This window comes from Macaca thibetana, chromosome 1 (assembly GCF_024542745.1).
Source record: "Macaca thibetana thibetana isolate TM-01 chromosome 1, ASM2454274v1, whole genome shotgun sequence".
Lineage (NCBI taxonomy): Eukaryota > Metazoa > Chordata > Mammalia > Primates > Cercopithecidae > Macaca > Macaca thibetana.
In genome coordinates, this window is record NC_065578.1 from 88,370,633 (window position 1) to 88,397,949 (window position 27,317).

Consider the following 27,317-nt stretch of genomic DNA (forward strand, 5'->3'; position numbering starts at 1 on the left):
TGATTTTGAGTTAAGTTTAATGGCAGTTGTTTGACACTCTGAAGTTGCTCATTCAACTTGTTTCTTGGGGAGAGGGAGCTGGACAGGCAAATTTTGTTCCTTGTACTTTTAGAGTATGTGACACATTGGTTGCTGTGATTTGCTTCTCATCTGGATATCCCGTATCTCTTTCTGAAGCCTCTGGCTCTCATTCTTGAATCCCTCCTTGAGAAGGCGTTCCTGTTCCTAAAAGGGAAAGTGGAGACTAAGTCTATCCAGCTTAACACATTTCCACCAAATTAGTTTCCCTTTTGGTACTTATATTGATCCTTCAAGAATTTTTGACACTTGCTTTTGAAATGCTTTCTTCCCTTAATTTTCATTCTATCACTCTCTTCTGAGTCTCCTATATCTGCAATAATTTTTCTATGAATTTTTAGCTTCAAAAATGTTGCTGTCCTACAGTTTCTAAAATATTAGTGACCCAGCATTTCATTCCTTGGTCCCTTCACCCTTCACACACATGCAACACAGTCTTTTGGAAAAACCATAACTTTCTCTTGTTCTTTTTTGTTGTTGTTGTTCATTTCTGATCTATACAGTATGGACTCTTACATATATATCTAGGAAGGTATGAAAGATAGGTGATTTCCAATTGGTAGGTTACTACATAACTCAAGAGTAGGGCAAGTGTTTGATCATGGAATTTAGTACCAGTCTCCAAAATTCAGAGGTAACAGAAATAAACTGAGGAGATCAGGGCTTACAGTGGCCCATAGGGTATTTCTGGGCAAACATAAATGTGGAAAAGAGCCCAGAGAAGAAGAAAGAATTGGCACCATCAGCACTTAACCAGTGTGCTTAAGTGGTAGATGGTTAGGGAATCTTTCTTTCTTTCTTTTTCTTTTGAGATGGAATTTCACTCTTGTTGCCCAAGCTGGAGTGCAATGGCGCCATCTCAGCTCACTGCAGCCTCCGTCTCCCGGGTTCAAGCGATTCTCCTGCCTCAGCCTCCTGCGTAGCTGGGATTACAGGCAGGCGCCACCATGCCCAGCTAATTTTGTATTTTTAATAGAGATGGGGTTTCTCCATGTTGGTCAGGCTGGTCTTGAACTCCCGAGCTGAGGTGATCTGCCCCCCTCAGCCTCCCTAAGTGCTAGGATTACAGGTGTGAGCCACTGCACCTGACCTGGTTAGGGAATCTTTGTACTCATAACAGTGCTTCCAGACATAAAGTCATAGCAGGCATGACAGAAACAAAATCCCTATGGATCCCTCTCAGTAGGAAAGACGGGCTAGATATTTCTCCAGGTACTCTGATGCAGAAAAGTTACTTATTGCTCGTGAAATTATAATTACTTCATTTAGCAAATGAGAAACTAATAGTTCCTCTGCCATTAGAGGAAAATTTGATCACATAATGTAAAATACTTGTGCAGTGCCTAGCAATGTTTGTTGGTGATAGCATAATAAAGAATTCCATGTGATTGTAGCCTGCAAGTAAACAGTCTTTACTAACCAGAGATGACTGGCATAAAAACAGTTAGGGAATGAAAAACGTAGTAGTGTCTGGGCTAGAAAGTTTTTTGGGAGGCATTAGGTTCTCAGCTTTACACTTCGTTTTCAATAGGGGGCACTGGAAGAGAAAATTGAGATGATGCTATTGAATACCTGAAGTTTAAGAGCGAGGGTCTTCTCTTGCTCTGCCATTAACTGGGCCCTGTCCCTCTCCATCTTCTCAGTCAATTGTTTCACATGTTCCTGATAACTCTTCTCTTTCTGTTCCATCATCTGCTCATTCTTCTTTTGTATTTCCTCCAACATTTTCTTTGCAGCTTCTGCAGATTCAGCCTTTATACGTTCCACTGTGGAAGAAAAATAAACAGAAAAAAATATGAATATTCAATTGTAGGTGTTCCCTTTTCCTTTCCCTCTTTTTTGTTTGTCTTATCCTTACATCATTGATAAAACTTCTTGTAATTTTGCCCTGGGTAACCAGAAAACCAATGATCATACAGATTAGTTAAGAAAACTCTCATAAAACTATGAATGATACTTGCCATTCTTTCTCTACAATAATAATTTCAGGTGGACCAATATTGCTAACTAACATTTTGAGGGCTTTCCAACCATGTAGAGTGTTTTCAGCTGTTCTCACCTTCAATCGCTTTTTCCTTTTCTGAGAGTGACTGGTCCGTCTGTAGAAGTGCGTCAGCCACATCCTCCTTGGACTCCAAGTATTTTTTCAGCACCTCTTCGGCCTGGTTATACAGAGAGAGGTAGAATGAAGAAAGAGTGATGATGGGTCAGAGCAAAACCCTGCAATACATCTGTTAATTCAATTTAATTTTAGCACTCATGTAACAATTCACTTTATAATTCCAATAGTATTTCAGATTTAGTAGGTCTGAAATGCAACTCTGGATCTCCCTTCAAACCTATTCCTTCCCAATGACCCCAATTTTAGTAATTAATAACTCTGTTCATCTAACTGTATCCCGGATATCTTTCTTGTCTCACATATCCTGTAAACAATCATCTGCAAATTATGTTAGCTTTAGCTTCAAAATACAGCCAGAACCCATCACTTGTCACCTGCTTCATCCAAACACCCTAGTCCAAGACAGCATCACCTCCAGCCTGGACAATTGTTAAAGTATCTGGTCTCTCTGCTTCCACTCTTTTTTCTCTACAGTCCGTTCTCCTCAGAGCAGCCAGAGATTTGCTATATTATTTAAAGAAAAATCTTACCATTCGTATACTCAAAGCCCTCTATTAACTTTCTAGTTCATCAAAAAATGTTTCAAACTTCTTTCACTGGACTTCAACATACTCCCCTGTCTGGCTTCTGGTATCTGACCACTCCTCTGAACGTATCTGTCACCAGTCGCTCCTTGGTTCACCACCAGGCAGCACATTAGCTTTCTTGCTATTCCTAGGACACAAGCCAATTTATTTATCTGGATCATTTCTGTTATTGAAAGTTCTTTTTTCCTAGAGTCCATTTGGCTCACTCTTTAACTTCTTTGAAGATTCTGCTGAAACTTGACCTCATCTGAGAGGCCTTCAGTAAGAACATATATATAAAATTGGTGCACTTTTCCTTCCTCTTCTATACCTGTATCCTGCTTTTTCTTCAGAATGTTTTTTGTCACTGTGACAGGGACTGCTAGAGTCGTTCTAAATTTCTGTTCTCCTCTGTGTACTTTGTAACAGACTGTGATTTTTTTTTTTTTCCAGCTGGGCAGGTCGTGATAAAATACTGTCTTTTCTTTTCTTTTTCTCTTTTTATTCTTTTTGAGACGGAGTCTCGCTCTGTCACCTGGGCTGGAGCGCAATGGCGTGATCATGGCTCATTGTAACTTCTGCCTTCCGGGTTCAAGTGATTCTCCTGCCTCAGCCTCCTGAGTAGCTGGAATTACAGGTGTGCACCACCATGCCTGGCTAATTTTTGTATTTTTTAAGTAGAGACGGGGTTTCACCATGTTGGCCAGGCTGGTCTTGAACTCCTGACCTCAGGTGATCTACCCACCTCGGCCTCCCGAAGTGCTGGGAATATAGGTGTGAGCCACCGCACCAGGCCAATACTCTCTTTTCTACTCAACCTCCCTTATAGCTGAGGTGCCCATATGGCCAGACTAAATTCTGGCCAATAACATATACTCAGAAGTATTATATAGTACATCTTGAAAATCTCTTTAAAGAAAGTTGACCCTTTTACTCTTTTGTTTTTCCTCTTTTACCCCATCTATAATGTGGAACCAAAGGCTGAATTTCTATGAGCCATCTTAGAGCAGAAATTGACCTTGAAGATCGAGGCCATACGCTAAGGGGCTGAAGCAGAACAAGGGATCTAGATGAATGTGAAGTCATCATAGCAGCATTCAGCTCTCTCTTCCTGATTTCTCACATATATACAAGAAAGAAAGAAACTTCTACCTTTTAAAGCCACTGTTGTTTTTCATTTTGAGTAACATATAGCCAAAGCTAATTCTAACTGATGTAACCTGAGTGTACCAGCATAGAAGAATTGCTAAAAGCATAGAAGAATTGCTAAGAGAATAGATTCTGCTACCTGCACTTGCATCCAAGCTGTATCATTCATTATTTGTGTGATATTGGTAAGTCCTTGCACTTCCCTGACCCCGGGCTGCAAAGCTTTTGGCTCCAAAAGAGAACCTTTCCTTCCTCTGGAGGAGAGGAAAGAGAAGAGTGGGAGGGACTTTGTCTTGCATCTTGCATACCAGCTCAGCCACAGCAGGACAGGGTGTCAGTTGGAGTCACAAGGACCCCGTTCCAGGCCCTCCTGGATGACATTTCTAGACACACCCTAGGCCAAGGGTAATCTGCTACTTTGAAGAGAAGGATCCAGCCCTGGCAGGATCCATCACCTGCTAATTGAAGAGCCTTTGCACCCTGAATAACCAGCAGCAATACCCAGGTAATATGTTGAGGGCCTTGAGAGAGACTCTGAGACTTGCTGCTTCAGGTGAGACTGAAGCACATTCTCAGCCATAGTGGCTATGGGGCGAGACTCCTCCTGCTTCAGAAAAGTAGAGGGAAAAGTACGGGGGGCAGTGTTTGCACTTTAGGTAGCAGCTCATCTGCATGGGGGATAGAGCACTAGGCAGGCTCTCAGGGTACCTGATTCCAGGACTTTAATCTTGGATGGTATTTCTGGACCTGCTCTGAGCCAGACAGGAGCCCTCTGTTCTGAAGGGAGAGTCCCAGGCCAGGCAGTATTTACCACAAGCTGATGAAAAAGCCCTTGGGTCTTAAGACAATATTGGTGGTAGTCTGACAGTACTCTCCATGGGCCTGTGGTGGCTGTGGCCATGGGGTGAGGCTCTGCGCTGCCTTTGGAAAGGAGAGGGAAGAGTGGCAAGGACTGTGTCTTGTGGCTTGAGTGCCAGCTCAGCTGCAGTACAATAGGACACCAGGTAGATTTCTAAGGTTTTTGACTGTAGTCCTTGGTCCAGATGACATCTCCGGACATCTCTGGACATGCCAGGGGCCTGAGGAAACTCACTGCCCTGAAGGGAAGGACACAGGCCTGGCTGGCTTTGCCACTGCCGATTGTAGAGTCGCAGGTTCTTGAGTGAATGTAAGTGGTAGTCAGGGAGTTACGATAGCAGGCCTCAGGAAGGACCCAGTGTTGTGCTGGCTTCAGGTCTGACCTAGCACAGTGCTAGTTGTGGTGGCCACAGGGGTGCCTGTGTCACTTCACACCGAGCTCCATTTGGCTCAGAACAGAGAGAGAAAGACTTCATTTGTTCGGGAGAAAGTAAGAGAAGAGAACAAGACTCTGCCTAGTACACCAGAAAATTCTGGATCTTGCCCAAGACCATCAAGGCAGTACCTCTAGGAGTCTGTAAGAATCACAGTATTACTGGACTTGGGGCGCCCCCATAGCAGATACAGCTTAGATCATGATACCTAAGTCCTTTTGAATATCCGGAAAGCCTTCCCCAAAGGACAGGTACAAATAAGCACAGACTGTGAAGATTACAATAAATACCTAACTCTTCAATGACCAGACACAGATGAACAAGTATCAAGACCATCCAGGAACATGACCTCTCCAAATGGACTACATAAGGCATCAGGGACAAATTCTGGAGAGACAGATATGTCACCTTTCAGGCAGAGAATTCAAAATAGTTGTTGTATTAGTCCATTCTCACACTGAAAAAGATGTAGGTAATTTATAAAGGAAAAGAGGTTTATTGGATTCACAGTTCCATGTGGCTGGGGAGGTCTCATAATCATGGTAGAAGGTGAAAGGCATGTCTTACATGGTGGCAGACAAGGGAGAATGAGAGCCAAGTGAAAGGGGCTTCCCCCTTTATAAAACCATCAGGTCTCATGAGACTTATTCACTACCACAAGAACAGTATGGGGAAAACTACCCCTATGATTTAATGATCTCCCACCAGGTCCCTCCCACAGCACATGAGAATTATGGGAGCTACAATTCAAGATGAGATTTGGGTGGGGACACTGCCAAACCATATCACTCTGCCCCTGGTCCCTCCCACCAGATCCCTCCCACAGCACATAGGAATTATGGGAGCTATAACTGAAGATAAGATTCGGTTGCAGAAACAGCCAAACCATGTCATTCTGCCCCTGGTCCCTCCCAAATCTCATGTCCTCACATTTCAAAGCCAATCATGCCTTCCCAACAGTCCCCCAAAGCCTTAACTCATTTCAGCATTAACTTTAAAGTCCACAGTCCAAAGTCTCATCTGAGACAAGGCAAGTCCCTTCTGCCTATGAGCCTGTCAAATCAAAACCAAGTTAACCACTTTGTAGATACAATGGGAGTTATAGGCATTGGATAAATATACCCCTTCCAAAAGGCAGAAATTGGCCAAAACAAAGAGCCTAAAGGCCCCATCCAAGTCCAAAATCCAGCAACGCAGTCAAATCTTAAAGTTCCAAAATGATCTCCTTTGACTCTATGTCTCATATCCATTTCACACTGATGAAAGAGGCAGATTCCCACGGTCTTGGGGAGCTCCGCCTCTGTGGCTTTGTGGGGTATAGCCCCTTCCTGGCTGATTTCATGGAATGGCATTGAGTGTGTGCAGCTCTTCCAGGCAAATAATGCAAGTTGTTGGTGGATCTACCATTCCGGGGTCTGGAGGATGGTGGCCCTCTTCTCACAGCTCCACTAGGCAGTGCACCAGTGGGGCCTCTGTGTCGGGGCTTCAACCCCACATCTCCCTTCTGCACTGCCCTAGCAGAAGTTCTCCATGTGGGGCCCACCCCTGCAACAAACTTCTTCCTTGACATCCAGCCATTTTCACACTTCCTCTGAAATAGAGGTGGAGATTCCCAAACCTCAATTCTTGACTTCTGTGCACTCGCAGGCTCAACACCATGTGGAAGCTGCCAAGGCTTGGGGCTTGTACCCTCTGAAGCCATGGCTGGAACTGTACCTTGGCCCCTTTTAGCCACGGCTGGAGTGGCTGGGACACAGGGCACCAAGTCCCTAGACTGCACATAGCAGAGAGGCCATGGGCCTGGCCCACAAAACCATTTTTCCCTCCTAGGCCACTTGGCTTGTGATGGGAGAGGCTGCCATGAAGACCTCGGACATTCCCTGGAGACATTTTCCCCATTGCCTTGGTGATTAACATTCAGCTCCTTGTACTTATGCAAATTTCTGCAGCTGGCTTGAATTTCTCCTCAGAAAATGAGTTTTTCTTTTCTATTGCATTGTCAGACTGCAAATTTTCTAAACTTCTATGCTCTGCTTCTTTTTTAAAAATAGAATGCTTTCAACAGTACCCAAGTCACCTCTTAAATGCTTTGATGCTTAGAAATTTCTTCCATCAGATACTCTAAATCACCTCTCTCAAGTTCAAAATTCCACAAATCTCTGGGGCAGGGACAAAATGCTGCCAGTCTCTTTGGTAAAGCATAACAAAAGTCACCTTTGCTCCAGTTCCCAATGAGTTCCTCATCTCAATCTGAGACTGCCTCAGCCTGGATTTCACTGTCAGCATTTTGGTCAAAGTCATTTAACAAGTCTCTAGGAAGTTCCAAACTTTCCCACATTTTCCTGTCTTCTTCTGAGCCTTCAAACTGTTCGAACCTCTGCCTGTTACCCAGTTCTAAAGTTGCTTCCACATTTTTGGGTATCTTCACAGCAGTGCCCCACTCTACTGATACCAATTTACTGTATTAGTCTCTTTTCACACTGCTGATAAAGACATACCTAAGACTGGGTAATTTATAAAGTAAATGTAATGGACTCATGGTTTCATGTGGCTGGGGAGGCCTCATAATCATGCCAGAAAGTGAAAGACACGTCTTACATGGTGGCAGACAAGGGAGAATGAGAGCCAAGCAGAAGGGTTTTTCCTTATAAAACTATCAGATCTTGTGAGACTTATTCCTGACCACAAGAACAGTATGGGGGGAAACTGCCCCCATGATTCAATTATCTCCCACCAGTTCCCTCCCACAACACAGGGGAATATGGGTTACAATTCAAGATGAGATTTGGGTGGGGATACAGTCAAACCATATCAGTTGTTTTGAGAAAACTCAAAGAAATTCAAGATAACACAGAGAAGAAATTCATAATTCTATCAGATAAATTTAAAAAACAGATTGAAATAGTTTAAAAGAACCAAGGTAGAAATTCTAGAGCTGAAAAATGCAATTGGTATAGTGAAGAATGCATCAGTCTTTTAATAGCAGAATTCATCAAGCAGAAGAAAGAATTAGTGAACTTGAAGGCAGGCTATTTTTAGAGGATACAAAAGAAAAATAATAAAAAAATGAAGCACACCTATAGGATCTAGACAATAGCCTTGAAAGGACTAATCTACGAGTTATTGACCTTGAAGAGAAGGTAGAGAAAGAGATAAAGGTAGAAAGTTATTCAAAGGAATAATAACAGAGAATTTCTCAAATCTAGAGAAAAACATCAATATCCAAGTACAAGAAGGATATAGAATATAAAGTAGATTTAATCCAAAGAAGGGTTTAACCTCAAGGCATTTAATAATAAAACACCCAAAGGTCAAGGATAAAGAAAGGATCCTAAAAGTAGAAGAGAAAAGGGACAAATAACATACAATGGAACTCTAATATGTTTGGCAACAGAGTTTTCAGTGGAAAATTTACAGGCCAGGACAGAGTGGCATGACATATTTCAAGTGCTGAAGGAAAAAATCCTTTTACCCTAGAATGGTATAGCAGGTGAAAATATGCTTCAAACAAGAAGGAGAAATAAAGACTTTCCTACAGAAATGAAAGCTGAGTGATTTCATTGACACCAGACCTGTCCTACAAGAAATGCAAAAGGGAGTACTTCAGTCATAAGAAAAGGACATTAACAAGCAATAAGAAAACATCTGAAAGTCAAGACTCACTGATAATAGTAAGTATACAGAAAAACACATAATAATATAACACTGTAACTGTGGCATGTAAATTCCTTTTATCTTGAGTAAAAAAACTAAGGGATAAACCAATCAAAATTAATAATTAATATACCTTTTAAAACATACACAATACAATAAAATATAAATAGAAAACAAAGTTGCAAAGTGGGAGTATGAAGTTAAAGTGTAGAATTTTAATTCATTTTTTGCTTGTTTGTCTGTTTATGCAAATAGTGTTAACTTGTTATCAGCTTAAAAAAATGAGCTATAAGATGGTATTTGCAAGCCTCCTGGTGACCTCAAACCAAAACACATACAACAGATACACAAAAAACAAAAAGCAAGAAACTAAATCACATCAGCAGAGAAAATCAATTTCACTAAAAGGAAGACAGGAAGGAATAAAACAAGGAGGAGAAGACCACAAAACAACCAGAAAACAAATAACAAAACATTACTTATCAATAGTAATGTTGAATGTAAATAGACTAAACTCTCCAATCAAAAGACACAGACTGGCTGAATGGATTAAAAAAAACAAAGATCCAATGATTTGTTGCCTACCTCACCTACAAAGACATACATAGACTGAAAATAAAGGAATGGAAAAAGATATTCTATGCCAATGGAAACCAAAAGTAGCAGGAGTATTCAGTCATACTTAGACAAAATAGATTACGGGACAAAAACCATAAGAAGAGACAAAGAAGGTCACTGTATAATGATAGAAAGGTCAATTCAGAATGAAGATATGACAAATTTAAATATATGTGCACCCAATACTGCAGGACCCAGATATGTAAAGGAAATATCATTAGAGCTAAGGAAAGAGACTCCAATACAATAATACCTGGAGACTTCAACATCCCACTTTCAATATTGGATAGATCTTCCAAATATAAAATCAACAAGAAAACATTGAATTTAATCCGCACTATAGACCAAATGGACCTACTAGATATTTACAGAACATTTCATCTAGTGGCTGCAGAATACACATTCTTTTCCTCAGCACATGGATGATTCTCAAGGATATCCCATATGTTAGGTCATAAAACAAGTCTTATAACATTCAGAAAAACTGAAATGATATCAAGCATCTTCTCTGACCACAATGAAATAAAACTAGAAATCAATAATAAGTGGAATTTTGAAAAGTATACAAGCACATGGAAATTAAACCATATGTTCCAGAACAACCAGTGGGTAAATGAAGAAATTAAGAAGAAAATTGAAAAATGTCCTAAAACAAATGCTAATGGAAATTCGACATACCTAAACTTATAGAATATAGCAAAAGGAGTACTAAGAGGAAGATTGTGACTATAATTGCCAACATAAAAAAGAAAAACTTCAAGTAAACAAGCTAATAATGCATCTTAAATAACTAGAAAAGCAAGAGCAAATCAAACCCAAAGTTAGTAGAAGAAAATAAATAATAAAGATCAGAGCAGAAATAAATGAAATTGAAATTAAAAAACAATACAGAACATCAATGAAACAAAAGTTTTTTGAAAAGTGTTTTGGTTCTTTCAAAAAGTTAGACAAAATTGACAAACTTTTAGCCAGACTAATAAAAGAAGAGAGAAGTCCCAATAAAAATCAGAGATGAAAAAGAAGACATTACGACTGACACCAAAAAAACTCAAAGCATCACTAGTAATTACAATGAGCAACTATATTCCAATAAATTGGAAAATCTAGAATAAATGGATACATTTCTAGCAACATACACTCTACCAAGATTGAATCTTGAAGAAATTCAAAACCTGAACAGACCACTAACAAGTAACAATACTGACATCATAACAAAACGTTTTCCAGTACAGAAAAAGCACAGAACCTGATGGCTTCACTGCTGATTTCTACCAAACATATAAAGAAGAACTAATATCAATCCTACTCAAATCATTCTGAAAAATAGAGGAGAGAAGACTTCCAAACTCATTCTATGAAGACAGTATTACCCTGATACCAAAACCAGACAAAGACAAATCTTAAATAACTAAAAGTAGAATTACCATTTGATCCAGCAATCCCACCACTGGGTATCTACCCAGAGGAAAATAAGTCATTACACAAAAAAGATACTTGCACACACATGCATGTTTATAGCAGCATGATTCACAATTGTAAAAATGTGGAATGAGCCCAAACGCCCATCAATTAATGAGTGGATAAAAAATTGTTTTGTATATATATAAAACATATAATACACACACATACACACACTATGGAATACTACTCAGCCATAAAAAGGAAAAAAAGCAATGACATCCATAGCAACCTGGATAGAATTGGAGACTATTATTCTAAGTGAAGTAACTCAGGAATGGAAAACCAAACATCCTATGTTCTAACACATAAATTGGAGATAAGCTATTATATGAGGCCACAAAGGCATAAGAATGATACAATGGACTTTGGGGACTTGTGGGAAAGGGTGGGAGGGGGGCGAGGGATAAAAGACTACACGTTGGGTATAGTGTACACCAAAATCTCAGAAATCACCACTAAAGAACTTATTCATGTAACCTGTTCCCCAAAAACCTATTGAAATGAAATAATTTTTAAAACTCTACAATGTCTCTAATGAAAATTGATGCAAAAATCCTCAGTAAAGTACTAGCAAACCAAATTCAACAATACATTAAAAGGATCACTCATCATGACCAAGTGGGATTCATCCCTGGGGTGCTCAACATATGCAAATCAATCAATGTGTTAAATTCTATCAACAGAATGGACAAAAACCATATGATCATTTCAATTGATGCTGAAAAAGCATTTGATAAAATTCAATATCCTTTCATTAATAAAACATTTAAAAAACTGGGTATAGGTGGAACATACCTCAACATAATAAATTCCATATATGACAATCTCACAGCTGTTATCACACTGAATGGGAAGAATAACAAAAATACTTTCCTCTAACATCTGGAATACATCAAAGATGCCCACATTTACTACTGTTATTTGCCACACTATTGGAAGTACTAGCGAGAGCAATCAGTAAAGAGAAAGAAATAAAGGGCATCCAAATTGGAAATAAAGAAGACAAACTATTCTTTATTGCAGATGATATCTTATATTTGGAAAAATCTAAAGATTCCACACCAAAAAAACTATTAGAACTGATAAACAAAAATAAGATCCTGTTATTTGCAAGAACATGGAACTGGAGGTCATTATGCTAAATGAAATAAGCCAGGCACAGAAAGAAAACCATCTCATGTTCTCACTTATTTGTAGGATTTGAAAATCAAAACAATTGAATTCATGAAGATAGAGAGTAGAAGGATGGTTGTCAGAGACTGAGAGGGGTAGTGGGATGGTGTGGGGAGGGAGGTGGGAATGGTTAACAGGTAAAAACAAGTAGAAAGAATGAATAAAATCAAGTATAGCACAACATACTTGATAGCATAAAACTTGGTGGCACAAAAGGGTGACTAATAATTTTTGTCACCCTTTTGTCAACAATAATTTAATTGCACACTTTAAGATAACTAAAAAAGTATAACTGGATTGTTTGTAACACAAAGGATAAATACCTGAGTCGACAAATACCTCATTTTCCATGATGTGATTATTGTGCATTTCATACTTATATCAAAACATCTCATGTACCCGTCAGTATATACACCTACTATGTACCCACAAAAGTAAAAAAATAAAAAAAATACAAATTTGGGATATTAGTAATACATATTTTATAGAATTCCTCTGAGTATTAAATGAATTAGGCTCTCAGCACAGCTCCTGGAACACAGTAAGTGCAACATAAATGTTAACTGTTATTATTATTTGTTTATAAGCTATAATTTGCTAATTGCCTGTGTGTACTTTGACAGAGATTGGTCTTTTTTTAACTGCTGTATCTCCAGCAACTTGACAAGTTCCTGGCATACAGTTAGGTCAAAATAAATAATTGTTGAAGGCCTAGATGAATAAATAAATGAATCAGTTTAATAAACCTTTTTTGAGGGTTACATCTGTGCTTCTGAGGAGGAATTCCTATTATGGTGGGCTCTCTTATTGAATGAATCAGTAAATGGAAAAATGAAAGGCAGAGCCCGTAGGCACCAGTCACAGTGCCATTTACCTTCTTCCCAGTAGGCTTTAAAAGCATCCCCTCAGCGAGTTCCAAGAAATGGTACCCACTGTGTAGTTTACCTGTATCCCCTTCCTTGGCACCTGGTAGTACTTCTTCTTCAGCTCCTGCTGCTTCTGAATAAAGAGACGGTAACCTCCTGGTTTAGAAAATGTTCCCTGCTTGACATCTTCTTCTAAAGGGCCAAATATATCCTGAAGTAAAGCCATGCAACAATCTGATGATGCTTTGGAATTCTGCTTACAAAAGTCATCTTGCCTTGCTTCCAACTGGGCCTGTGAAGTGACAAAACAGCACAGATGTTTCAATAAAGCCATGAGGAGGATGTTAACTATGTAGAGACTGGAAAATGCTTCTCCTGCAGAAATTGTGGCCTCTAAATAGAGCCATGCTCCTCACCTTGCTGTTAGATCCTAGAATATCCCTAAGTTGTGCTTATTGCAGAAATTGATCTGCTTCTCTGTTTGTGATTTCCTAAAGCTCCTTTCTCCTAGTTTTCCTGCTTCAGAGAATGATTCTCAAAGCACATACACATTTCACATGAAACTTTTATCTTTCCAAGTCTCTCATTTCAGGAATAGTTCTGAGCACAAACACTGGAGTCAGGCAGCCTGCCTAGAGTTCCCAGATCCACTACACTGTGGCTTGTGACACTCAATCTTTGTGAACCGAGGATTCCTCGTCTGTATAGCAGAGGAGCAATACCCATCACATAGGTTTCTCTTCAGGGTTATATGAGGCGATGTAAACTATTAAGCCCAGGGACTTTTTAGAAGTGCTCAGTAAGGAGTACATGATTATTTAGTACATTCTTTAATATGAGAATATTTTTGTGTATTTTCTCAACATAGGGCTAATGAAAGTAATGAAGATTGTACCGTAGGTATTTTCAGTATTTATAAAGTCTCATAGAACAGCACATTTATCTACATTAAATCACTCAACATAACTTAACTATGAAGCTTTCTCTTTCCTCCTTAGGTTGGAAGGGTGACAATTGCTGACATCGGCTATCTAGCTTCACCAGAACCTCCGAATGTAGCAATGTATCATTTATAAGATGGCGCCTTCCTAGCTAGGGAAAGGACTTCCACTTGTCAAGTGGCGATTCTGCATGCAAAAATACTCTGTTCACTTGGAATGAGGCAGATGTTAAAAGCTGTTTTAAATTTAAAAAAATTTCTCTAATAAAATTTATATAATTAATTTCTCTTTTTTGGCTTTCTGAATATTTTACCATTGGCGCACATTTAACAAAACAACAAATTATTAGGGTTATTTAAAAATAATTTAGTCCCCACTGATAATTACCAGGGAACATAAAGGCAATGTAATTTTTAATTTAAAAGGACAAAATAAGTTAAAATAGTCTTTAATAATGCAGTTGTACAATCTACTTACTTTCTTAAAATATGGGACCCAGATAGGAAAAACTAACAAAAGCAAATTTTTGTAAAAAATTAGGTATCATTTTTTTAAAAGTCTAAGTCTTTTTTTTTTTTTTTTTTTGAGACGGAGTCTTGCTCTGTCACCGAGGCTGGAGTGCAGTGGCCAGATCTCGGCTCACTGCAAGCTCTGCCTCCCGGGTTCACGCCATTCTCCTGCCTCAGCCTCCCAAGTAGCTGGGACTACAGGCGCCCGCCACCTCGCCCGGCTAGTTTTTTGTATTTTTTAGTAGAGATGGGGTTTCACCGTGTTAGTCAGGATGGTCTCGATCTCCTGACCTCGTGATCCGCCTGTCTCGGCCTCCCAAAGGTCTAAGTCTTTTAATAATTATTTCAAATATGTACATATAACTGAGTGTAACTATTTTGGGGTCTAGAAAGAATTATTTTCCCAAGAAGGGCCCATATTTTTCTGCCTCTCATGACCTAGAACACCAAATATACCCCTAATTTCCTCTGGAACGTTTGGTCCACATCCTTGAAAGAGTTCTTCATGAAGACTTCAATGGCCTCTCTCTCACTGTCCCTGTGCAGGTCCAGCAGCTCCTGGAGGGTTTCCGTGGGCAGCTGCACCTTCTGGCCCATCTGTTGTTCATAGTGTGCAATAGCCTTTTCCACTGCGGCTGAGTTCTCTATCTGGGCCAAGGCCAGGACTGCGTTCTCCATGCAGGGCAGATCCCCACTGCTGATGGCATTGACATAGGTCAGCACCAGGCTCTCTAGACCTGCAAAAGGGAATTTTTAAAAAAATGTGACTATCAGTTGGTGGGACAGAGTATTTTGCGTGCTTTTCAAGTGAGTTTCACAAATAATAGTTTTACATAAGTTTTGGATAAAGAATAGTAATGGAATAATTTGTTAACCCGAGTCACAGAGGGAATTGAAGTTGCTCTTTCCTATTTCCTTCACCTAAAAGGAAGACACTGAAATGAATAAGTTAGGATATTTTGGGGCTGAGATAATAGGTCAATGTGTTTTCTTACCTTTCTTTTCTCTCACCTCTCCCTTTATTCCCTTTCTCTCTTCACTCCTAATTTATGAAGAAAGTCAATGAGAAAACTTAGCCTTTTTATTTTTATTAATTTTAGTGGTGCAGACCACTAGTCTGTTGTCTGGCTTAAGGTAAACATGTCTTCTTAGATATTCTCTCGTCAGAACTACAGATAGGGTAATCAACTCATTGAGTTTGCCAGGGCTTTGCTGGGTGTAGCAATGACAGTCTCACATGCCAGGAAAACCTCATCTTAGGCAAACTGGAGTGGTTGGTCACACAATAAGAGCTGATTCTTTTTGACTCCATCCTGTACCTTCTCATCTCTCTGTAGTTTTAAGTACTATATGTATGGATAGCTGGTGTATTTCGTTTCCTGCTTTGACATTTCTTTTAGGCTTTGGATTAAAAATAAGTTTTGCACCTTATTTTTAATGCCTATTTTATATCTCTTACTGCATAAATCAGAAGAAACTCAATATTAAATAATCTAAATGTAAAAACTTCATCCACTCTGAAAAACTATTTCTCCTCCTGATACTACTATCTCACTAAATAACACAGCCATTCAAGCAATTGCTAAACTTGAAACTCTGGAGACAGGCGTGGCATTTCCTTCTTATTCCTCTCATAAATCCATATTCCCTCTATCAATGGGTCTTTTGGATTTAATATCCAAAGTATGTTTGGATCTTGTCAATTTTTACCATTTTCACTGCCATAATCTGAGACTCACCCAATGTCCATTTATTGCTCAACCACTGGAAATAGCATCCATCTCTCATTCCCTCCCTTTCACCACTCCAACAAATTATCTACAACATATTCCAAAAGATATGTATAAACATAAGTTAGATAACCTTACCTCACTGCCAAAAATTCTTCAAGATCTTCCCTAGACCTTAGACAAACTCTAATCTCCTCAAAGTCCTCTGCCAGTCCTTTCAAGACCTGACCCCTTTATACCTCTCCAATTAGGACACCACTCTTATTCAGTCTACTCTTGTTCCAAACACCTGTCTTTCTTCTATTTTCATTAAAAAAATTGAGATGGAATTCTGTCCTGTCACCCAAGCTGAAGTGCAGGGCATGATCATAGCTAACCATAGCCTTGAACTCCTGTGCTCACACTGGGCCCTCCTGCCTCAGCCTCCTGAGTAGCCAGGACTCCGGGCAAGTACCACTGCACTTGGCTGATTTTTAATGTTTTCATAATGATGAAGTCTTGCTATTTTGCCCAGGCTGGTCGTAAACTCCCAGGCTCAAGGAATTCTCCCACCTTGGTCTCCCAAAGTGCTGGGATTACAGGCATGAGCCTCCTGTGTTCTATTTTCTTGAAGTTGTAAAGTTCTTTCCTGCCCTGGGCATTTCCACATTACATTATTTGTTGTAAAGTTATTCCTCTATGTGCTTTGGTTAGCTCTTAATCATTTATTTTATATACATATAAAGTGTATATATGTATTTGAGACAGAGTCTCACTCTGTCTCCCAGGATGGAGTGCAGTGGTGCAGTCTCAGCTCACTGCAACCTCTGCCTCCCAGGCTCAAGTGATCCTTCAGACTCAGCCACCTGAGTAGCTGGGATTACAGGTGTGAGCCACTATGCCTGATTAATTTTTGTGGTTTTAGTGGTGACAGGGTTTCACCATTTTGCCCAGGTTGGTCTCAAACACCTGAGCTCAAAGTGATTCACCCACCTCAGCCTCCCAAAGTGCTGGGACTACAGGCATTAGCCACAGTGCCCTGCCAACTCAATCATTTTTAAATTCTCATCTTACATGTGACTTTCACAGATGAGCACTCTCTCACACTCTAAATTATATCTCCCTGTCTCTCCCTTTACTCTTTCATAGCAGCCTATTATTTTTATGCATTGTGTTAATCACTATTTATATTATACTTTTTTTTTTTTTTTTTTTACTTTTTACAAAAGTATCTTTCGCTCCTATTATGCTGGAATGAGGATAAAAGTCACATTTCTTTTATCCATCATTATACCCAGTAGTTGGTACATTACATTACAGACATTCCCTAAATATTTTAGAATTGCTGAACAAGAGAATTGTACTGCAATTAGTAGCAAAGTCTCACTTACATACAGTATTTGCTTTTTTCTTTGTTGCTCAGTATATATATTCTGGATGTTTATTTGATAAAGAGGGAGCTGAGAAGCTGGTGGAGAAGTTTACCACAGCAGAATTCAATTCTAGTTCTTTTCTTTTTTTTCTCCTTGCAAGGAATATGAGATGATACTATAGTTTTAGTATTCATGTAAAATTTATATTATGATTTTCATGGTGTATTTTCCTTGCCATCAATAGACTATGCATTTGTCAGAAGTGACCCTTATGCTTTCCATTTTATCCTCTACAATGGGCAGAAGGAGAAAGTCCAGGTAGGAAGTGGGTAGAGAAAGTGACTCACGAGGCCCATTGACTGGAATGCCACCTGAAAGAGTCTTGACATTGGAATGGCTGAGGATGTAGGAACAAAATTCTGCAACTTGTTCTATGAAATCAGGGTTCAGCTCTTCCTCCTTTAGCTGCTCCAGGCGAGCAAGGTACTTCTTCTGAGCGGGCCAATCGAAGATGAAGCACTTCCTGTTGGGGAAGAACTTTCGGATGCACAACCGAGGATCATTAAAGCTTTTACTTTTTTTATCAGTACCTACAGGAATGAAAATTAGAGGTAGTAAAACTTCACATTAATTACTTCAAATATGATCTTTTAATTTTATAATTTTCACAAAGCCTATGTAAGGAGGAAATTAATTAGGAAGAAGAAATAAAAAATTAAAGGGGTAGAGAAAGGAAAGTCTCCAAGAAGAGGTAGGTAATGCAATTTAAAATTGATTCCAACTGATATAGTCAAGCAATGTCTCCATTTCCTCTAGCAGAACAGTCAGGAAAATACAGTTCAAAATTTTAATTTTTAGCACTACACATAAATGGTTATTTTGATATTATTTTCTCTCTATTTATTACCCAACCAACCATCAGACCCACTAACCTTGTCTTAGCTTTAGTGAAAGCTCCAGGTAGTCATCGGCAGTGATGGGTTCTCCATCTACTTCCAGTTCCAAGGTGAAATCTCTGAGAGTCCACACAAATGCTGGAAAAAAACTCACAAAGTCAGCTGAGTCTTCTACAGAATTGTTACCAGGTGAGGAGTTTGCCTTGATTCGATCTGTCAGCTCTGTCACATAGCTGAGACGCTAAATTAAGAAAACTACAGAAAATGCCACTTTTTATACTACATTTTATCCTAATGCTTACCTAAAATAATTTGGTTTCTTTTTATTAGCTCATTCATTCATTCACAAACATTTATTTACAGAAGTCATTCACTCACAAACATTTATTGAGCACCTACTATGAACCAAGCACTGTCCTAGGGACTAAAAATGGTGTAATGAATGAGACAATGCTACCATTAGAGAGCTTACATTCTAATCATGGAGACAAACAATGAACCAGTAAACAAAAATATAATAAATTATCAGGTATTGATAACAATTGTCTTGAAGGAAAATGAACTGGGCAACTAGCTCCTAGTGTATTTTTAGAAACTAGCAACCAAAAGACACTCATCTAACACTCTAGTGTCTCCCAAATCTGCCAATAAGGAAGGCAGAGAATAACTGTGTGTATCTGCATGTGGTGCTGGTTTATGTAGTTTTCCAGGTAAATTATCTCTGACATTGTAGTTGAGCAATGATCTGAATGAATTGAAGAAACCAGTCATGTACAAATCCATTGGAGAAACATTGCAGACAGAGATCACAGACCCTGCAAGCCCCTTAGATAGGAAATCACTGAGTGTGTGAAACATATATCAAGAAATCCAGTGTGGTAGGGCAGAAGGTTAAAATAAGTAGAGGTTGGGATGTGCAAGCTCTGTAAACCAAAGTAAGAAGTTTGAAATTTAATAGAAAGTTAATGGGAACGCATTGGTGGGTTTTAAGTGAAGAGAGGATATAGTATGATATTTTTAAAAATCATACTGGCTGGCATTGCATCTGTGAGTCAAGTGCATATGCAAAATAAAACAAGCAAACAAACAAAACTGAAACAAAAAACAATTAGGTAGTTGAAAAGATAACCAAGACGAGAGGCCATGGAAACTTAGAGTTATCATGGAGAAAGTAGTGAGAATTGGCTAGTCTAGAGAAATAACTTTAATAGTGGAGCTGAAGGAATTCGATGATTAATAATTTCCAAAACATAAGAAAGGGAATCATCCAAGATGATTCCTAAGCTTTTGATCTGAGCACTTCTGTGAATGATGTGGGAATTTATTGTGATTGGAAAGACTGGGAAGGAGTTGTTTTGGACAGGAAAATTAAGTTTTGTTCTGTATATTTTAGGCTCGAGATGTCTCTTACACATCTGAATGGAGATGTCGCATCAGAAGCTGGATACAAAAGTTTGAATTTGCTCATGCTTGGGAATACAGATTTGATGGTGATTAACATATTGGTGCTACTGAAAGCCTTGAAGCTGGATGTGATCATCTGGGGACTGAAAGTAGAAAAAGAAAAGAGGCACAAGAACTTGACAGTTATAATATTTAGAGGCTAAAAGGAGAAAGAGTATGGAGTAAAGTAATCTGAAAAATTAGGAAGGTGAAAAATTAGGAAACTGTGGTATTCTAATAGGAACCAATTCCAAGTGAAACAAGCATTTCAGAAAGGTGGAAGGGATCAAATTTATGAAATTCTCCTAGAGAAAAAAAAAGGCTTATGGAGGATTGGAAGATCAAATGAGGTGAGAACTGTGCATTACGTATAGGAATATGAAGGTGATCTTGATGAAATCTAATTCAGTATAATGCTTGAAACTAAGCTAATGGAAATGGTGAGGTCATTGATAATGAACTAGGTTAAGTAATGTGTGAGAGTGGAGAATAACAATAAGAGTGGAGAGTTCCAATAAGGTGATGGAACTGAGTACACCAGGGTGTTAAATAGTTGTCTATTGGTTGCTATTCTCTAAAAAGACACCAGGAGCTAAAATCTTTAATGAATGAAGGATGTATTTATTGGGACATTGCTAGATAATTGCAACAAAGCATAGTGGTGTTGTCTGAGGGCATATGTATCAAAAAAGATTCTCTTTTTAATGGTAAAGGAATGAGAAAGTGTCCATAACTCTAATATGGAACAAGGAGGATACCTAACTCATCTCTTACACTTACGATATGCAAGGTATGGGATAAAAAATAGTCATCACATAAGACCACTGGAGAGGTCTGTAGGAGAAATAGTATCTATAGTGTATAGCTAGGTATCAGAAGGCAACACTTAGAGCAGATGATAAGAATATAGAGAGTTACAAAAGTGAGACAATGAATTCTAGAGGGCATTGAGGGTTTGGACAGGGATAGGAGATTAAGTCAGATAGAAGATATACAGTCTTGGGTGGCTGAGTGTCTAAGGATACATGTAACTGGGAACACTTGAAGTTCTGGTGGAGATTGAGATAGAATGAGATGTTCAGCATAATGAGATTTATTAAAGAGAGGACTTATGAATTCTTCAGTTCCTGTCTGTCTGCCTCTGTACTTGGTGAAAAAATCAAGCTGTTATTTTCTAGGTTTAGTGCTGTTCTGTACCACAAAAAAGGATACTGCAGTTGGTCCATGGCCTGCTGGTTGATGGTTCCCATGCTATTGTACACGAAGGTGCTGCTCAGGAGGACAGCCAGGGCGAAGATCCAGGAGTCATTCTCATTGTCACCCTGTTAAGTCATTGTAGAAGCCACACAGAGGAGTGACTAGAAGAATGTATAATCAATTCAGATAGCTGAAGACTGACTGAACTCCAGTTCTGTGTCTCATTAGTTGTGAAAACTTAGGTAACTCACTTCCTTATGTAGTATTTTTTTTCCACCTGTAGAATAAATTTTATTTATGATGTATAATTTAAGGTATTATATATAAATGTATGCGTCAGTGGGAAACACATGAGCACTTGGTAGCAGAAGCTATTTTGATCAGCTACTAAAATTCAAACTGGTATCCTAAACTTAGTTTATGACCCTATTCCATTTCCATGGCACATCATGGTAAGACATTTTTTACACAGTAGTTAAAATAAGCTCCTCTAATAAGAACTTTCTATGTCTAAGATTTATGAGTAGTAATATATTATCCTTAATGAACAAAGATGTTATTAGATTTTACACTTTGCTTCTCTTTCTACTGGTGCTCCTGTGGATGTGAACGTTTTTACTACCTTTATGGGATCCCGCTGTAAAAAGTCAGACATGTTTGTAAAATGTCTACTGAAGTTTATAAACACCTTCAGCAGCCTCACCAAAACATTTTACTATAATATGAAAGAAAATGACTGAAAACATCATTAGCCATTATTTCATAGGTTTACCCATAATTAATCAACTGAACTTACTGTGCACTCTGAATGCTTATACCACATAAATTTAAAAAATAATATATTAATGTAATTAACTAGAGTCCTAAATCCAGGAGTAGGAGTGATAGTGCAAAGAGGGTTATTGACCTGACCTGGTTTATGTAGATTTTAATCGACCTAAGTGAAATTTTTAAAATATTTATTTTTTTTACCTTCTCTATATCTCCCAGGCCCTCAGTGTCGAGCAGAACTAGGGTGTGTTCTGGCTTCTTGGGATGAGGCACACACCACATCCAGATTCCCTTGGTGTGAGACCTCACTGTGGAGCCCAGAGAGAAGCCTGCAAAAGAAGGAGAGGATAAAAGGGAAAAGCGATTACTTAGTAGGTGTTTCTGGAAATTGAGATAATAGTTAACATAATTGAAGTTAAAAGAGATAAAAGAAAATACAACTGGCATGAATCTTAATTACAATCCTGGAAATAGGAAAATTAGATATCTAATACACACTGAAACATTCATTTTTTCTTAAAGTTCATTGAAAGCTTGCTGTCACTACATGAGAACTTTAATAAATGTTTTATAAGTCATTATTATAGAAGTTAATTTTCTTTATTAACATTGTATTCCTTCCAGAAAGGGACACTTATACTCTTAAGTATAGAATAAAAGTAAAGTGGGAAGAAAGAGTCAGTTGACTGTAATCCTCCAAATTCAGTGTAAAGAGCCCATTAACGGACTGCAAGTTAGCTTTCAACATTCATTCTCGTCTCTAACTTTCTATTCTCACATCCCTAGGCTGGATGTTCTCAGTGTGTATGGACAGAAGGGGCTTAGAGCTTTCCTGGTGTCACTCACCGTTTTTCTTCCCAGCCAGCTTGTTCATCAGGTAGGATTTTCCTGTGCGATAGAGGCCCACAATTGCCACCACCACCACAGGCTGCGTAATTGCAGATAGGATCTTCAGAGCTTCTGGATTCACCACCAGCTGCCCTTTAGTGTTATCAATGAGGCTCACTGGGCCCGGCAAATTGATCTCTGGAGCCATGTCCAGGGTGTTGTTCCCTTGTGTGCAAGGAAAAAGATGAAATGGAAAGCAATTTTTAGGTGGCTAGCTATACTGAACTTTACAATATGGATTAAATTTTTGTTTTCTAGGCTTGAACTTTTTTTCATATACATTTTTTAAAGCCCGGTTTCTCTTTAAGTCTGTCTTACAAATTGGTCCACTGGCTTTCTTTAAAAATAACTTTATTTTGAAATAGACTTACAGAAAAGATGTACAACGGGTATGGAAAGTTCCCATATATCATTTCCCCTAATGTTAAAATTTTACATAACCATAGAACAAGGATTTTAACATTGATACAATGATAACTAATCTCATTGATACAATGATAACTAATCTACACTCCTTATTCACATTCCACCAGTTTCCCACTAATGTCTTTCTGCTCCATGATCCAGTCCAGGATTCCTCATTGCATTTAGTCATTATGTTTCTGTATTTTCCTTGAATCTTTGATGGTTCCTTATTCTTTCCTTGTCTTTCATGTCCTTGACATTTTAGAAGTTGACTGGCCTATGATTTTGTAGAATATCCCTCAGTTTGGGTTTTTTGATGTTTCCTCGTTGATTGAAGTTAGGCATTTTTTTTTGCAAATGTCACAGAAGTGATGTTCTGCCATTTTCAGTGTCTTGTATTAAGGGATTCATGATGTTGACATGACTTTTTCTGGTGCTGTGACCTTAACTTTGATCACTTGGTTAAGGTGTTCTCTGCCAGATTTCTCTACCACAAAGTATTATGTACCATTTTGTCACTAAAAAGTACCATTTGGAGAGACAGTTGGAAGTCTATGCAAATAAAGTTTCATCATACTTTCATAATTTTTTCAGTCACGATTTTTAGCATCCATTGATAATTCTTGCTTATAACTTACTGTGATGTTTGACTAAAGGTAATTTTCTATTCTCATCATTCCTTCTACATTTATTAGAGTTCTAATGTGAGCAAGAACTTCCCTTTCTCCTCTATTTATATTATTTACTTATTTAATCATTTAGTTGTATCAGTGTAGACCTATAGATGTTTATTTTATCATTATGGGTAACACTTTACTATCGCTATTTATCTCGTTGCTCAACTCGTCCCAGATTAGTTCACTGAGAGCTCCTTCAAGCTAGAGCCCAGGTTCTTTGGACATGCTTCCATCATATTTTCAGTGCTTCTTCCCTTCTGGCATTACAATATATGCCAGGCTTATCTAATATTGTTTCTGATTCAGCCTTAGAATCAACCATTTCTCCCAAGGGCTCTGGTTGCTTTCATTGGATAATGGTACATAGATACCAAGATTATCACACTAGGTGTAGTCATTACTTCTAGGCCCTCTCAGGGGGAAAGTTAAGAAACCTGTTTGTATACTGGCACATGAAAACACACATCTACATTTATTTCTCATCTTTCCATTTCTATATATAAGCTTGAGTTTCTTCTGATATTTCTAATTCCAGTTCAACAAAACAAAATGTATTCATGCTTTCCCCTTGTTTTTAAAACATTTTCTCTGAGTATGTCATTATACATAATAAATTCAGTTATTTGCTCAATTCTAGTACATATAATTGGTTTTAAAGTTGCTAACTCATATAAGTCTTCGAACGATAAATTTGCTAACTAGAGTGCATTATTAGTTAACAGTTCTTCTTGTCTTTGGTCTTACACATACAGTCAAAACACTGTATTCCAAAGTTTCTTAGACTACCTTTTCTTTCTCTGTTCTCTTTGGTGCGGTTAAATTATTTATTTGTAAACTAGTTAGGTTCATTTGTTGGTTGATTTTAAGTATGTATTTATTTTGAGTATACGAAATATCATAGTGCTGAAAGTCAGAGCTTTACAACAAGCTGTAGTCAGAGAAGTGTCACTTTCCTTCATCCCATTCCAGCTGTCTTTCTATTCTTTCCACTTCATGCCCACTTATCCTCCATAGATATCCAATCTTGTTAGTTTCTAGTTTACCTTTCTTGGACATTCTTTTCATTAATGAGCACAGACATGTATATTTTCTTATTCACATTTTCTAACATAAAGATCACATCATATAGAAATATGGGAATCTCTTCATATCAGTTCATAGGAAGATTTCTCAATTCTTTTCACAGGCATCTACTCCATTTATGTGGACATACCACAATTTATTCAACTATTCTTTTAGGTGTAGACATTTAGATTGTTTCTAATATTTAGCAATTACAAACAGTGCTACAATGAAAACCTCTGCTAACTTTGTGAGTGTGTATTTTTATATTGCTATAGGAGTAACTTTAGGATAGTGTCCTATAAGTGAGATTTCTGGGTCAAAAGGTAAGAGCATTGTATTTTGTTGATATTGCCAAGTTCCTCTCCAGAAGGAGGTACAAAGGTTGAATTCCCACTAGATCATCTTGTATCTCATTGTTCAGAAAAAGAATTTTTTTCTAGATATGTCACATTTTCTGAATTAATTACAAAATTTTCTTTGGAAACTTTTCACTTTCACATTTAGATCTTTGGACTGAGCAAAGCTGAGCTCGCTGAGCTCACGTACACAGTAATAGGAACCTTTACCTGGGGAATCCTGTGTCATACATATCTCCACACTTTGAAACACAGATACCATTCTAACCCAGCCTTGCTCCTGATTTCTTCCAAGCCCCTCTGTGGACAGGGTTTGGTCAGATTGTGGGACTCAGGTTACCCAATGGCTTCTTCCTGTCACTATACAGGAAGCCCTTTGAGCTACAGCAGGACATCACAGGTTCTTAATATTTGCTGTGAATCAGCATTCACCTGTTATTCACTCGAGCTTGATATCTCAAATCTAACATGTCGAAAATCTGTTGATTTTTTACTCAATTATGTTACCAGATTTTAACCTGTGTTTTAAGATTGATTCTTTATTACTTGCATGTATATCAGTTTGCATATTGCTTTCAATTATTTCAGGTAATGAGGCCAGCATCAGGAAACATTCTCTGATGAACCAGGGCTTGTTTTTTTCTGACTTCTGTTTCATGTAAAGCAGTATATACACAATTGTAGGAAAAGCCTGTTTAACCAAGCCTTGGTAATTTGACAATTTTGTAAATTTAAAATGAGCGACAAGCCTTCCTGTAGTAAATCTTAATTTGTGTTTTTGCCTTGAATATCTTAATCCCTGTTACTTAAAATGATCATGATATAAAATTTATAATTTCTTTAATGTGCCATCATAGACCGTAAGCATTACAGCTTTCCTTCTTCTATAATAAAGAGTGCTTTGTTTATAACATGGAGTTGATTACTTCTGACTTGCTCTGATGAAGGCTTATATCTCATTATCTGTTTCCCCTCTCTTCAGGGGACAATGGCAAAAAAGCTATTTATTTTTCTGTGATCAGGACTCGTTTTATCTTACAGCAATGGCCCATAGAGACTTCTGGCAAGACTTCTGTTTCATTTTATAGCATGATGTATACCACCTTAAAATGGAAATCAATCAACGACTGACTCAGAAAAGTAGCTGCACAAAGATTGTATAAGCTCCCTAATTATGATAACTTGTTCCCTCTCTTTGCAGATCCCGAGTTGCCTACCTGCATTTACCTAGAGCCATAAAAGTGGCAATAATGAATGTGATGGAGCCCTAACTTTATTAAGCAGATGCTAATAATGATAAAGTTAGTTTAAGATGGTGTCAAGAAAGAAAGAACAATTTAAAAACATTCCTGTCTCTCTATGTAGGCTCCACCTCTGCTGGAGCCTATTTCACAGCAGGAGCAGAGGGCACTAAGGAACCTGCAGCCACTTGATAGGGCCAGGATTTTATGTGGACTTATGTCCCACAGCTGGCTCAGCTGCGGCCTATTGTGGCAATGGTCAGTTTAGATAAAACTGATGAACCCTGGTAAATATTTTCCCATCCCTGCCCCAGTCTTACCCGGATCAGAGATCCTTTAGCGTTGGAAAGAAGGTTGTTTCAATGTGAAAGTCGAATTCTTTTCCTCCTCTCTTTTCTTCTGAGTTTGGCTGCACTGCTTTCTCCCTCTTTTTTCTCTCACAGTAACTGTGGACTTTTACTTTACCCCTCCGATGTCCTGGGACTTCCCAGGTTTTCTTCAGAGACCTGAAGGGAGACAAGGAAAAGAGGTAACCTCTGCAAAGAAATGGGCTAATATGAAACTGAAAGTATCAACTAAAGCAGTGACTCATTCACCGTGAAAAGAATTGTTGACAGCTGTGCTAGTAAGAAGGTTTGTCATGATTTCTCAACCAGGAATTTCCCATTTTATTATTGGGAAAGATCTTGGAGACTGCTTGCAATATTAAGTTTTAAAAACCCCTTCATTGGGTCATTTAAAATGGTGCTATTTATCTCATGTTTGTGGGCGAGTTTGAGAAGCATGTGGATGAGAAAGCCTCATATAATATTTTCTTCGGTCCAATTACCTTGAATATTAGCTTGAGCACTGTTAAGTGCCCTGAGG

The 27,317-nt window shown here is 38.4% G+C and overlaps 1 protein-coding gene across 2 annotated transcripts; it reads right to left on the reverse strand.

The window, feature by feature from the left end:
• GBP2 (guanylate binding protein 2) lies at positions 1-27,048 on the reverse strand. 2 transcript variants are annotated; one of them, XM_050806521.1, is made up of 11 exons: positions 26,771-27,048; positions 22,665-22,871; positions 22,020-22,147; positions 21,063-21,172; positions 18,444-18,640; positions 17,859-18,101; positions 14,886-15,166; positions 13,059-13,271; positions 2,138-2,240; positions 1,651-1,844; positions 1-225 (listed from the first exon to the last, which is right to left on the reverse strand). In XM_050806521.1, exons 2-11 carry the CDS (start codon positions 22,852-22,854, stop codon positions 109-111), a joined length of 1,776 nt encoding a protein of 591 aa, XP_050662478.1. In that variant the 5' UTR covers positions 22,855-22,871; positions 26,771-27,048; the 3' UTR covers positions 1-108. The 2 variants fall into 2 exon arrangements, with proteins under 2 accessions (XP_050662478.1, XP_050662487.1); XM_050806530.1 differs by lacking the exons at positions 22,665-22,871; positions 26,771-27,048 and having other exon boundaries at positions 21,063-21,324; positions 22,020-22,104.
• Positions 27,049-27,317: the final 269 nt, after the last annotated feature.

Excerpts from the sequence above, each read along its gene's own strand:
- GBP2 (XM_050806521.1), bottom strand. The coding sequence starts at position 22,854 with ATGGCTCCAGAGATCAATTTGCCGGGCCCAGTGAGCCTCATTGATAAC. Across the intron at positions 22,148-22,664 it reads GCTGGCTGGGAAGAAAAACG|GCTTCTCTCTGGGCTCCACA; the intron begins GTGAGTGACACC and ends CTTCTTTTGCAG. Across the intron at positions 15,167-17,858 it reads CATTCCAGTCAATGGGCCTC|GTCTAGAGAGCCTGGTGCTG; the intron begins GTGAGTCACTTT and ends TCCCTTTTGCAG.